General features: G+C 54.5%; 2 protein-coding genes across 2 annotated transcripts; both read left to right on the top strand.

Annotated features, from left to right (window-relative positions):
• The first annotated feature begins 694 nt into the window (after positions 1-694).
• Positions 695-8,394, top strand: RPS5 (ribosomal protein S5). Its single transcript, XM_007998444.3, has 6 exons — positions 695-812; positions 1,607-1,715; positions 6,226-6,435; positions 6,609-6,737; positions 8,083-8,181; positions 8,272-8,394. Exons 2-6 carry the CDS (start codon positions 1,608-1,610, stop codon positions 8,338-8,340), a joined length of 615 nt encoding a protein of 204 aa, XP_007996635.1. The 5' UTR covers positions 695-812; position 1,607; the 3' UTR covers positions 8,341-8,394.
• Positions 8,395-9,042: 648 nt separating this feature from the next.
• Positions 9,043-12,514, top strand: RNF225 (ring finger protein 225). The gene has a single exon (XM_007998443.3). The coding sequence runs from the start codon at positions 9,723-9,725 to the stop codon at positions 10,734-10,736; it is 1,014 nt and encodes a 337-aa protein (XP_007996634.3). The 5' UTR covers positions 9,043-9,722; the 3' UTR covers positions 10,737-12,514.
• Positions 12,515-13,321: the final 807 nt, after the last annotated feature.

The following is a 13,321-nucleotide window of genomic DNA, read 5'->3' as shown; positions in this document are numbered from 1 at the left end:
CACCCCGAGCGGGTAGCGCTGCTCCAGCCGCCGCAACCCCGGGCCCTCGTGCTGGCCGTCTACCCTCTTTCGCGGGCGCGATTAGTGCATAGCAGAGGTGAAGGGCGCGCAGGTTGTGGGGGAACCCAGCGTGGTATGACAGGAAGGGTCCCCCGGGAAAAAGGCCCAGCGAGAGGCTTGGGACCCAGGACTCCCGAGCGTGGCGCTCCTAGGTCGGGAGGTGGGGGAGGGGCCGCGTGTGGGCTGGCGCATGCGCGCGGCAACCCGGACCTGTGGAGTGGCGGTGACTACTGGGCCCCACTCCGCCAACCCAGGTCCGCAGCACGCGCGTGCCTGTGAGGCGGCTGTCGCCGCGGAGAGGAGCCAGAGGGAACTGAACTGGCTACTCCCGCGACAGGTGGGATTTAAGGTCAGCAGCTGAACAAAGAAGCGAGCGCGGACCGGAGTTTTTTACTTATTAGACATGGCGGCGTTGGCCTCACGGAAATCTCTGCGTTTCTGCAGGCGCCCACAAGACAGGGCAAGTACGGGGTAGCGAACATCCGCCAGACCCGCTTCTAGAGCCGCTTTTGCAACTGCGCATGCGCCTGGGCTGCACTCGTTCCGTCTAGCCCAAAAGGTTCCTCTACATCCTTCCTCCGGATTGGTCCTTAGGGACATGATGGCCTATTACGCAAGCGTCGCCCCTGCTGACCCGGAAGTTTTCTTCCCAGTTAAAAGCGTTGGCCCGCTGCGCGCGGCCTCTTCCTGTCTGTGCCAGGGCGGCGCGTGGTCTTCCGTGAGCGACAGAGACGCTCAGGCTGTGTTCTCAGGTGAGACCGCCGCGGGGCCGGGGATCCTAGGGACGGTTCATGGTCTTTCCGGGATAGTGCCCCGCGACCTAGGCCTTTTCTCATTAGGTCTCACTTCTGTCTCTGGAAAAAAAAATGTAGAAGAAACGGTCGCGGTACCAGTTACTCTTGACTTCTTCTTGGTGCTTCGCTGCTTCTAGGTTTTCCCCATAGCAGGGCTTGGGGATCTTGGTTTGGACTATGCAGTTGTACTCTGAGGGGAAGTTTCTATTTCTTAGGCACAAAGTGCAGTCTTTTGCTCTGTGTAACTTTCCCTCCTTAATAGCAGCCCCTAGAACCTTCATACTGTCGGTCAAGAATCGAAACTTTTGGGTTGATTGTGCCACGCAGTACCTACCGTGGTCCTTGATGTCATATAGCGGTCCCACCTCACGGCCAAGGAAACAGCCCAAGGCAGAATGTTGACTTGGGTCAAAGACCGTGTGAATGGCGAGGTTGTGGTTTGAATTACAGCCGATGCAACGTAAGGACATTTGGCATCTGCTGAACCGTTGTACCTTGGTCCCAGTGCAGCAGCTGTTGACTGGTGGGCTGCCAAGTCTTGCGCCCAGGGGTTCTAGGTGAAAGACAGATGCTTCTTGCTGAGAGCTGAGTAATTTTTCTAGTGCTTGAAAACACGTTCACAGCCTGTCTTGGTCCTTTGCAACCCCCCAGTTCATCAGCTCTGCAGCTAGCCTCAGAGTTGGGGATGGGTGCGCCTCTGCTCCATGCTAGCTGGGCTCTGACGTTTTTTTCCTGTCATCACCCTGTCCCAGGATGACCGAGTGGGAGACAGCGGCACCAGCGGTGGCAGAGACCCCAGACATCAAGCTCTTTGGCAAGTGGAGCACCGATGATGTGCAGATCAATGATATTTCCCTACAGGTGAGGGGAACTTGTGATTGGCCTTCCCGGCTGGGGGCGGAGATTATTCCAGGAAGGAACACATCAAACTTCTTGATGTGCCACTAAGTCGAGAATGGAGGTCATAACAGGTAAAGAAGGGATTCCTTGACCACCACATCTACCATATCCGCTCTTACGTCCTGTTCAAAGATGACTACAACTTTTGTCACGAGAGGACTCCTTCACCAGAAGGAGCATCACATCTCACATATGATATTTTTGTTACTGTTTTTGTAGTAAAATACATAACACCCAGTGTCGTTCTTCTGCATGTGAATATCCGGTTATCCAGTACCATCTCTTAAAGAGAGTTTTTTTCCCCCAATTGAATGGCCTTGGCCACTTGTCAAAAATCAGCTGGCCGTAGATATATGGGTTTCATTATGGACTCTCAGTTGTATTCCATTGGTCTATATGTGTGTCCTTATGCCAGTACCACACTTTCTTGCTTTGTATTAAGTTTTGCAATTGGGAAGTGTGAGTTGTCTTACTTTGTTCCTACTCCATACAGTTTTACACATACCCTTTTTCTCCCCTCCCCACCAAGGCATCATTAAGAATTTTGTGGGCCTTAGGAACTTTCGCTTTTGTGAGCCCTTCCTCCATTAAAAGAAAGTATTTGAAATTATGTTTTGTGACTACATTGGTATAAAGATGAATATAGTTTGGGTTGTACTTTATTCACTTTCCTCCTCTTTTTCTTTTTTTAATCATTAAAGTTTTATCTTGGAGGTAGGATTGCTCTCTGTCACCCAGGCTGGACTGCAGTGGTATGATCACAGTTCACTGCAGCCTCGATACACGTGGGCTCAGGGGATCCTCCTGTCTTAGACTCCAATTAGCTGGGACCACAGGTGCATGCCACCAAACCTGCTACCTTTTGTTTTAGAAAGAATGAAAACTTCTTTGTTGTCTGTAAAGATGTCAGGGGACTTAGACACCTTACCTAATGGATAATTCAGCCTTGTTTTTCACTCTGAATATCTTGTAGATCTTTACTTCATGGGTTATTTCAGGGGATCCACAAACATTCATTCATTCATTCATTCATTCATTCATTTATTTATTGAGACAGAATTTCGTTCTTGTCGCCCAGTCTGGAGTGCAATGGCACAATCTCGGCTCACTGCAGCCTCCGGCTCCCAGGTTCAAGTGATTCTCCTGCCTCAGCCTCCCGAGTAGCTGTGATTACAGGTGCCTGCCACCATGTCTAGCTTTTTGTTTTTTTGAGACAGTTTCACTCTTGTTGCCCAGGCTGGAGTGCAGTGGTGCAATCTTGGCTCACTGCAACCTCTGCCTCCTGGGTTCACACGATTCTCCTGCGTTAGTGGGGAGGGGAGAAAAAGGGTATGTGTAAAACTGTACAGAGTAGGAACAAAGTAAGACAACTGACACTTCCCAAGTGCAAAACTTAATACAAAATTCTGCTGTCCCGAGTAGCTGGGATTACAGGCAAATGCCACCGTGCCCAGCTAATTTTTGTATTTTTAGTAGAGACAGGGTTTCATCATACTGGTCAGGCTGATCTCTTTAACTCCTGACCTCAGGTGATCTGCCCGCCTCGGCCTCCCAAAGTGCTGGGATTACAGGCGTGAGCCACTGTGCCCGGCCTAATTTTTGTATTTTTATTAGAGAGGGGTTTCACCATGTTAGCCAGGCTGGTCTTGAACTCCTGACCTCAGGTGATCAACCCGCCTCAGTCTCCCAAAGTGCTGGGATTATAGGCATGAGCCACCACGCCTGGCCTTATTTATTTATTTGTGAGACAAGAGTCTCACTCTGTCTCCCAGGCTGGTGTGCAGTGTTGCGATCTCTGCTCACAGCAACCTCTGCCTCCCAGGGGTCAAGTGACTTTCCTGCCTCAGCCTCCCAACATACTGGGGTTATAGGCATGAGCCACCGTGCCCAGCCCACAAACATTTTCATTATAGGCCCAGATAGTAAGTGTTTTAGACTTTGTGGGTCACATTGGGTCTCTCTTTTTTTTTTTTTTTTTTTTTTTTGAGATGGAGTCTTGCTCTGTCACCCAGGCTGGAGTGCAGTGGCATGATCTCGGCTCACTGCAACCTCTGCCTCCTAGGTTCAGGTGATTTTCCTGTCTCAGCCTCCCTAGTAGCTGGAACTATAGGTGCATGCCACCACGCCCAGCTAATTTTTTTATTTTTAGTAGAGACAGGGTTTCACCATGTTGGCCAGGCTGGCCTCAAATTCCTTGATCTACTAAACATTTGTTAGGTGCCTGTTCCGCTAGGGAAATAAACATCAACAAGAGTTCACTGTATTTTAAACACCTGTGCAGGGCTCCACTGTTGGACCAAACCCTTGCTGGGGAATTTGGTGTTTGCAATTTTTTGCTGCATAATGAAAGCCCTTCACCAGAGTGTGAGTTTTTTTTCTTGCAGCCAGACTGTGAAATAGTACTGAGAGTTTCAGTGTCTTGTGTTCTTTTCCCATCATTCCTTGTATTTGTAGAAACAGGTAGTTTGTATATATTCTCAGGGGCAAGTGATAGAATGGCCTTGGGTACATTTTGTAATGGAACTATCAACAGCAGTCTTTGAATACACATAGCTCCTCTCTTCCCCTGTACATACACGGGGTTAACATTTTGGCATTTTTCTAGATTTTTGTGGGGGGATGGCTATGTAAGTATAAGAAGGCTTGTTAAATGATTGTTTTAAAACTGTGGTTCTGGGCCAGGCGCAGTAATCCCAGCACTTCGGGAGGCCGAGGTGGGCAGATTATCTGAGGTCAGGAGTTTGAGACCAGCCTGGCCAACATGGTGAAACCCTGTCTCTACTAAAAATATAAAAATTAGCCGTGCATGGTGGTACGCACCTGTTGTCCCAGCTACTGGAAGGCTGATGCAGGAGAATCGCTTGAACCTGGGAGGTGGAGGTTGGGGTGAGCTGATATCATGCCATTGCACTCCATTCTGTCCAACAAGAATGAAACTCCATCTCAAAAAAAGTCTGGGCCGGGCATGGTGACGCATGTCTGTAATCCCAGCAACTTGGGAGGCTGAGGCAGGAGAATTGCTTGAACCCAGGAGGCGGAGGTTGCAGTGAGCTGAGATGGCGACATTGCACTCCAACCTGGGTGATAGAGTGAGACTCTGTCTCAAAAAAAAAAAAAAACCAAAAAAACAGAAAAGTTCTCAGCCAGGTGCGGTGGCTCATGCCTGTAATCCCATCAGTTTGGGGAGCTGAGGCAGGCAGATCACCTGGGGTCAAGAGTTCGAGACCAGCCTGGCCAATGTGTCGAAACCCCATCTCTACTAAAAATACAAAAATTAGCCTGGCATGGTGGCGTGCACCTGTAGTCCCAGCTACTTGGGAAGGTGAGGCAGGAGAATTGCTTGAACCTGGGAGGCGGAGGTTTCAGCAAGCCAAGATTGCACCACTACACTCCAACCTGGGAGACAGACTCCATCTCAAAAAACAAAAAACAAAAAAACTGTAGCTCTTATGGTCCCCTGTCTTAGGGGACACTTAGCAATGTCTGGATACATTTTTAGGTGTGAAACTGACCGGTATGGTGCCAGGCACCATGGCTCATGCCTGTAATTTCAACACTTTGGGAGCCCAAGGCGGGCAGGTCGCTTGAGGTCAAGAGTTCAAGAACAGCCTGCTCGAAATAGTGAAACCCCTTCTCTATTAAAAGTACAAAAACTTTAGCTGGGCTTGGTGGCGTGTGCCTGTAATCCCAGCTACTCAGGAGACTGAGGCAGGAGAATCACTTGAACCCAGGAGGCAGAAGTTGCAGTGAGCCAAGATCGTGCCACTGCACTCCAGCCTGGGCAACAGCAAGACTCAGTCGAGAGGGAAAAAAAAAGAAAGAACAGGCCAGGCGCAGTGGCTCACGCCTGTAATCCCAACACTTTGGGAGGCCGAGACGGGTAGATCACGAGTTCAGGAGTTCAAGACCAGACTGGCCAACATAGTGAAACCCTGTCTCTACTAAAAATACAAACAAAAAAAAAAACTAGCTGGGCATGGTGGCAGGCGCCTGTAATCCTAGCCACTCTGGAGGTTGAGGCAGGAGAATTGCTTGAACCTCGGAGTCAGAGGTTGCAGCAAGCTGAGATGGCGCCACTGCACACCAGCCCAGGCAATAGTGTGAGACTCCGTCTCAAAAAAAGAAAGGGCAGAGGGTTGCCAGTGGCATACCAGATGGCTGTTAAACATCCTATAATGTGCCGGATAGCCCCCCAAACAATTATCTGGTCCAAAATCTAGTCTCCTTAGATTCCCACTCTTTGATTATAAAGGAAGTGTACTTTTTAGCGACTTGGTAAAGTCACCTGTTCAGGGTTTTTTTCCTCATGGTGGATGGGGCTTATATCCCAGTCCCCTATGGAGGCATACCAGGATCCCAGACGGCTGTTGGACTACCCCGAATGGGTACTCGATTTCTCCTCTGGTGTCTGGCCAACACCCATGCTGCACCTGACCATTTTCCCTTCATTTCCTGCTCCCTGCTGCCCCAGGATTACATAGCAGTGAAGGAGAAGTATGCCAAGTACCTGCCTCACAGTGCAGGGCGGTATGCCGCCAAACGCTTCCGCAAAGCTCAGTGTCCCATTGTGGAGCGCCTCACTAACTCCATGATGATGCACGGCCGCAACAACGGCAAGAAGCTGATGACTGTGCGCATCGTCAAGCATGCCTTCGAGATCATACACCTGCTCACGGGCGAGGTAGGGCTCTGTGGCCTGGTGAGGGCAGGCTGTGCCCTCAGTACATCCCAAAGCCCCACGGTGTGTATGCCAGGCTTATCCCCTGTGTGGTGTGGTCACTCTTGTTTTAGGGGTGAGGAAGAGGGAGGAATGCATGGGGCTGGATGTCAGGCTCATAGCCCCCTTCTCTCTAGAACCCTCTGCAGGTCCTAGTGAACGCCATCATCAACAGTGGTCCCCGGGAGGACTCCACCCGCATTGGACGCGCCGGGACTGTGAGACGACAGGCTGTGGACGTGTCCCCACTGCGCCGTGTGAATCAGGTGAGCCTGGGGCTTATGCATGTGGCAGGGTGGACACAGCCACGGGAGTGGGTGGGGTCTTGCCTAGGGCAGGAAGGCTTGTCTCTGCCTACATGTTTTACCTGCAGCATCACTTCCTCTAGGAAGCCTTCCTGGATTCCCACCCTGCATAGGGGCAGATCCAGGCTCTGGGTCGTCTTCTGGACCACATTTGGCAGAGGTCTTTCCTTTGGGTGTATATTTTTACACTGTGTGTGTATATGTACTTTTTTCTTTTTTTTTTCTTGGATAGTTTGAGAATCAGTTGCAGACAGATTGTGTTTCCCCTGAACACAGCAGGTGTCTTAACAAAGATGACCTACCCGCATCGTCATCCCCAGGAACGAATTTAACAGTAATAGAAAAATCAGTCATTGTTGCATTTAGCATCTGTCCCCAGAATGCCCTTTTTTTTTTTTTTGAGACGGAGTCTTGCTCTGTCGCCCAGGGTGGATTGCAGTGGCGGGATCTCAGCTCACTGCAAGCTCCGCCTCCTGGGTTCACGCCATTCTCCTGCCTCAGCCTCCTGAGTAGCTGGGACTACAGGCGCCCACCACTACGCCCGGCTAGTTTTTTGTATTTTTAGTAGAGACGGGGTTTCACCGTGTTAGCCAGGATGGTCTTGATCTCCTGACCTCGTGATCCGCCCGTCTCGGCCTCCCAAAGTGCTGGGATTACAGGCTTGAGCCACCGTGCCCGGCCTCAGAATGCCCTTTATAGTGGCTCATTGTCAATCGGGTCCAAGCTAAAAGCAAATATATTGCCTCTTTTTTTTTTTTTTTTTTTTTTTTTTTTTTTTTTTTTTTAAATTGAGATCGAGTCTATGTCGCTCAGGGTGTTCTTGAACTCCTGGTCTCAAATTATCCTGTCCCCTCAGCCTCCCAAAGTGCTAGGATTACAGGCATGAACCACCACACCTGGCCGCATTTTTTGTTGTCGTTGGGTTTTTTGTTGTTTGTAGAGGTGGGCTTTCACCACGTTGCTCAGGCTGGTCTCAAACTCCCTGCCAAAGTGATCTTCCTGCCTCAGCATCCCAAAGTGTTACAGGCGCAAGCCACCGCGCCCGGCCATCTAGCAGTTTGCTGTTGCGACGGGTCTCAATCTCCTGTCATTGGAGATGCAACTTCAGCCTGTGTGTGTGTGTGTCTGGACACTTGCTCTTGTGACCCTCTATCTGATTGCAAATCTGGCATGATGCCACCTCCCCTTACCTCTTGTCTCAGTGGACCTATGGGTGACACGGCTGACAGCATCTCTTGGGGGTGGGCCCATGGTGCTGGGAGGACCGCAGTCTGTCCTTTTAGCCTGACCCCTGCTCTCTTCCTAGGCCATCTGGCTGCTGTGCACAGGCGCTCGTGAGGCTGCCTTCAGGAACATTAAGACCATTGCTGAGTGCCTGGCAGATGAGCTCATCAATGCTGCCAAGGTGAGTGAGGGCACTCTGGTTGGGGGGTCTTAAGTTCGGCATTTGTGGGGGTCCTTCAGAATTCAGAGCTGACTGTCTGTCTCCTTGCAGGGCTCCTCCAACTCCTATGCCATTAAGAAGAAGGACGAGCTGGAGCGTGTGGCCAAGTCCAACCGCTGATTTTCCCGGCTGCTGCCCAATAAACCTGTCTGCCCTTTGGGGCAGCCCCACCCACCTCTGCCGTTGTCTGTCTTCGTTGGGGGTGATGTGGGTGGCATAGTCCTGGTGGCCTTGGGAGCTGCTCACCTTCCTGACCTGTTTGCCTGTGGGGACCTGGAAGCATTGCTGACTCAGAACCGTGGCACCCCAGGGCTAGCAGGTGGGGCACCGGAAGCAGGCCAGGCTGCCTGGAGTGTTCCAGCAGGTACTGGAAATGAGACGGGGTTGTCCATAACTTCTGAGGGCGTGGCGTGTGAGATGTTGCTGTGGTCTGGGTGGGTGGGTGGCTTGGTTGCCTGTGAGGTCTGGGTAGTCACAAGACCATCCTGAGAGGCTTGTCACCTTGAAGTAGCCCTGGGGAGAGCAGGAAAGCTCAGCTGTTGGGGCCACTTGATTTCAGATCTCTAGCTTTGCCCCCCTCTTGGAGTGTGGGCTGGTTTCACCCTGGCTAGGTTGTGCTCCTGGTTTCCTCCCCAGCCACACTGGTTGTGGCTGCAGCCCAGGCCTGTACGCCCGGTTTCCGTGGGCTGTACGGGTTCCCTTCCGCCAGTGTCCATGCAGTGTCATCAGGCTGCTGGGGACAGGTCGGGACCCACCCAGGGCCACAGGCTGGTGACTCTGGTAGAAGACTCATCAGGTTCTGAAGGGTGGGGTGGGGTGGGCCCAAGCCCACCCTTCCACAGCCCCCATCATCTGGCCAAGGCAGGCTTGGTGTTCATCCTCGTGGCACTGGCCCAGGGGGCGGGGCAGGCAGTCAAACGGGTCCAGCGAGTACCTGGGACCTGGAGGGGTGGCCCCAGATGAGCGCCCTCCCCCTGGGAGGGTACTTTTGAGCCCAGCTGCAGGTAGGCCAGAAACGGTCAGAACAGGCAGGGACACGCCACTGGCCAGAGGGAGGAGGCGTCCACAGGTAGGAAGGGTCCCACAGGCTGGCTGGGGTCTGTCATTGCTCTGTGGGTGCCCCCTGGCTCCTGTGCTTGGCTCCTCTCTCAGCAGAGTTCCTTTCCCAGCCTAGGTGTCAATGTCTCTTCCACTGGGGTCTTGTATGGTCCTCCAGGTTCTCTCCACCGAGCTCCTGAGGGCTGCATATTTCTGCTCCTCTCTGGGTTAGGTCTGGAGTCCTCACCATCTCCGTGTTCAACTTGTCTACATTTCCAATTCAGGAACTGGTCCCCCGTGGGTCCATTCCTATCCCCAGTCTCTGCCTCGGGCCTCCCCATCTCCCCTGCTCCTGGACATAACTATACCCTTCTCGGGATGGTCCTGCTCTGTACTGGGGGATCTTCTCTAAAGTACAGTCCTCAGTCTTCCCTGGATTCCCTGCTGGTCTCAGAACCCGCTCCATGCTCCACCGCCTTCTTCCCTGGCTGACCTCCTCTCCTCGCAGGTCCGTCCCGATGCCCTGCCCTCGGCCGTTCTGGCTCCGCCATTCCCGGGCCCCCCAGGGCTCGGGTCCCAGCTCCCCAAGCAGAGGGGAGGACCAGGAGGAGGAGGAGGAGGAGGGGGACGGCAGCCCAGGCTCCAGCCCCATCCTGTCCCCCGCCTCCCCGGTGGAGTGCCTCATCTGCGTGTCGTCTTTCGACGGCGTGTTCAAGCTGCCCAAGCGCCTGGACTGCGGCCACGTCTTCTGTCTCGAGTGCCTGGCGCGCCTGTCGTTGGCCACGGCGGGCGGCGGCAACGCGGTGGCCTGTCCAGTGTGCCGCGCACCCACGCGCCTGGCCCCCCGCCGCGGACTCCCCGCGTTGCCCACGCAGTCCGGTCTCCTGCCCCGCGACGCGCGCGCGCCGCCCTCTCGCCAGGGCTCCGTGCGCTTCGACCGGCGCCGCGGCCTCCTCTACCTGCGGCCGCCCCCGCCCCCGCCCGGGCCGCGCAAGGCCCGCGCCCCGCCGCCCCCGCCGCCTCTGCGCCTGGGCCGCCCGCTGTCGCGCCGCCTGTCGCTGGCCAGCCCGGCCTGGGTCTTCAACGTGGCCGTGGCGCTGGCCGTGCTGGTGGCCGCGGGCCTCGTGGTCTCGGGCGTCTACATCTTCTTCCTCATCCCGCACGCCACCTCCTCCGGCCCCGCGCGGCCCCAGCTCGTGGCGCTCGCCCCAGCGCCAGGCTTCTCTTGGTTCCCGCCGAGGCCCACGCCGGGGGTGCCCTGGACCCCCGCCTGGACGCCGCGCCCCACGGGCCCTGACCTAGACACGACACTGCCAGGAACTGCAGAAGACGCGCTGGAGCCCCAGGCAGGCCCCGAGGATCCGGCGGAGAATGAGGGGACGCTGGACAGGCGATCGGACGGCACGTGGGGCACAGAGGCTGGCCCCGGCTGGGCCCCGTGGCCACGGGGTGCGAGGAGGCCGTGGGGCCCACAGTAAGGGCGCCAGCACTGCAGTCCTGCCGCCAGGCCTGGCACCTCCGTGTTATCTGGGGCCTTTAGCAGGGCACACAGCACTTACCTGTTTCTCCAGGCTGGGGCCTGGGGCAAGCATCGCTGGCATTGTCATCGTGGGGCTGGACCCTCTCAAGGAGCAGACACCGCAGTCATCCCACAAGGATCCTCTGGGAACACCCCTGACTCCCATTCTTGTGGCTGTACAGCGGAGGGTGCCCTGACCGTGACCTCCATAAGGGTCCTGCTAGGGCTTGCTCCTGCTCCGGAACCCCTACTCCGTGGGGGTGCAGGTGGAAGCATCCCTGATCCTCATCCCTTGTAGGAGTCCAGCTGTGGACACCCCCGACTGACATCCATGCAGGTGCCCGGCCAGGGGCAGCCCCACACGGATCCCTGAACGGGTCCTGCTGGGAGTACCCCCATTCATCCTCACCACAGAGTGCCGGCGGAGCGTCCTTACCAGCACCGGAGGCCGAAGCACTCATCCTTCGGACTGGCCACAGGTGGCAGCCATCTTTGGAGGGCAGAGCTGCTGCGGCTATTATTCCCTGGTTACGGCGCCTCCCCAACTGGCCCATTGCAGGAGATGTCCCACCTCTCCGTCCATCTGTGGAGTTTGTTTTCTACTGCCTGCAGGCTCGGCCTGGGTGGGCTCCAGCTGTCTACATGCTGGTCCTGGGTGTCGAGTTGCCATGCTGCACACCTGGTTGGGGCTGGGGCTCAGACTTGAAGGAGCAGGGTGTCCTGGCCAGGGCTGGGGAGGAACTTGATCTTAAAGACTGGCACCCGCCCCAATCCTAAGTCCCAAACTGCTCTGGGAGCCTCCACTTCCCCCTGGGTCGTGGCTTCTAGATTCCTCCCAATATGCTGTGGTGCAGCTGAGCTCATCATGGCTCAGAGAGGCCAAGGTCACCCCAGGGGTCACACAGAGGCAGACAATGGTGGGGGTGGGAGTCCTGGACCTCCTTGGTTAGCCAGAGGCATCCTAATCCCTTTCCCTGGCCACCAGAGTCCCCATCACCCCCGATTAATATCTTGGTGCCAGTTACTGCAGTTCTTCCTCCAGGGCTCCATCTGTCCTGCTCAGCCTCCTTTCTTGTGCCTCAAGGTGAACCCTGAGCCTTCCCGATAGACAGCAGCCTGCAGGGAAGGTGGTGTATGGGCTCCTGTCCTCTTCCTCCCAGAAGCCTTCCTGGGTTAGTTATGGGGGAAGATGGCAGCTATCCTCTGTGCAGACTGAACCTGGGGCTTCTGTTTCCTCCCAGGCCCTGCACCCCGCATCCTGCCTCACCTCACTCTGGGATGGAGTGCTGTGTTTTGGGAATGGGCACCCAGCATGTTCCAAAGAGAAATATGACTTCTACGTGGCTGGAGGCTCCTGTTTGATTTGTTTACATGTGTTCTCAGCACCGGTATACCAGCATACAGTAGGTGCCAAACAAGGGAGTGTCAGAATTGCAGGTGACCCAGGCAACCTGGGAATGCACCCTGGGCCCAGGACTGTCTAGAGCTAGCTCTGGTGTAAACTGCTGCTTCCAGGTGGGACCAGAGGAGGAATACTAGGGAGTCCATAGTGTGTCTTCCCAGACCAGTTCGTGCCCACACCCACATGCCGATGTCACCCACAGGGGCTGGGACCAGTGTACTGAGTCACTGGGCAGCCACAGCCCAGCCTCATAGGGAAGAAACCTGGTCAGACAGCAGCAGAGTTGGTGGTCTATTCATTTTCTCTGGCTGCTGTGACAAAATACCCCCAACTTAATTATTTAGGACATGCGTTTATTTATTTATTTGTTTTTGAAACGGAGTCTCGCTCTGTCACCTGAGCTGGAGTGCAGTGTGATCTCCGCTCACTGCAACCTCTGCCTCCCGGGTTCAAGCAATTCTTCTGCCTTAGCCTCCCAAGTAGCTGGGATTACAGGCGCCCGCCACCATGCCTGGCTAATTTTTGTATTTTTAGTAGAGACAGTGTTTCACCATGTTGGTCAGGCTGGTCTCAAACTCCCAACCTTGTGATTTGCCCACCTCGCCCTCCCAAAGTGCTGGGATTACAGGCCTGAGCCACCGCGGCCAGCCTTATTTAATTAATTATTATTATTATTATTATTTTCTGAGACAGAGTCTTGCTCTGTAGCCCAGGCTGGAGTGCAGTGGCGCAACCTTGGTTCACTGCAACCTCTGCCTCCTGGGTTCAAACGATTCTCCTGCCTCAGTCTCCCAATTAGCTGATATTACAGGCGCCTGCCACCATGCCCGACTTTTTGTATTTGTAATAGAGACGGGGTTTCACCATGTTGGCCAGGCTGGTCTTGAACTCCTGGTCTTAAGTAATCTACCCACCTCACCTCCCAAAGTGCTGGGATTACAGGCACGGGCCACCATGCCTGGCTAAACACACACTTACTATCTTGCAGTTCTGCAGTCCAGAAGTCCACGATCAGTTTCCCTGGGCTGAAGTGGATGTGCCCATAGGGCTAGTTCTTTCTGGAGGCTCTAAGAGATAATCCACTTCATTAGCTTTTCCAGCTTCTAGGGCTGCATTCCTTGGCTCCTGGCTCCTTCAAAGCC

The sequence above is a fragment of the Chlorocebus sabaeus genome, chromosome 6 (genome assembly GCF_047675955.1).
Source record: "Chlorocebus sabaeus isolate Y175 chromosome 6, mChlSab1.0.hap1, whole genome shotgun sequence".
NCBI lineage: Eukaryota > Metazoa > Chordata > Mammalia > Primates > Cercopithecidae > Chlorocebus > Chlorocebus sabaeus.
Note: the sequence above shows the minus strand (reverse complement) of the source record. Positions and strands in the feature narration are given on the sequence as shown.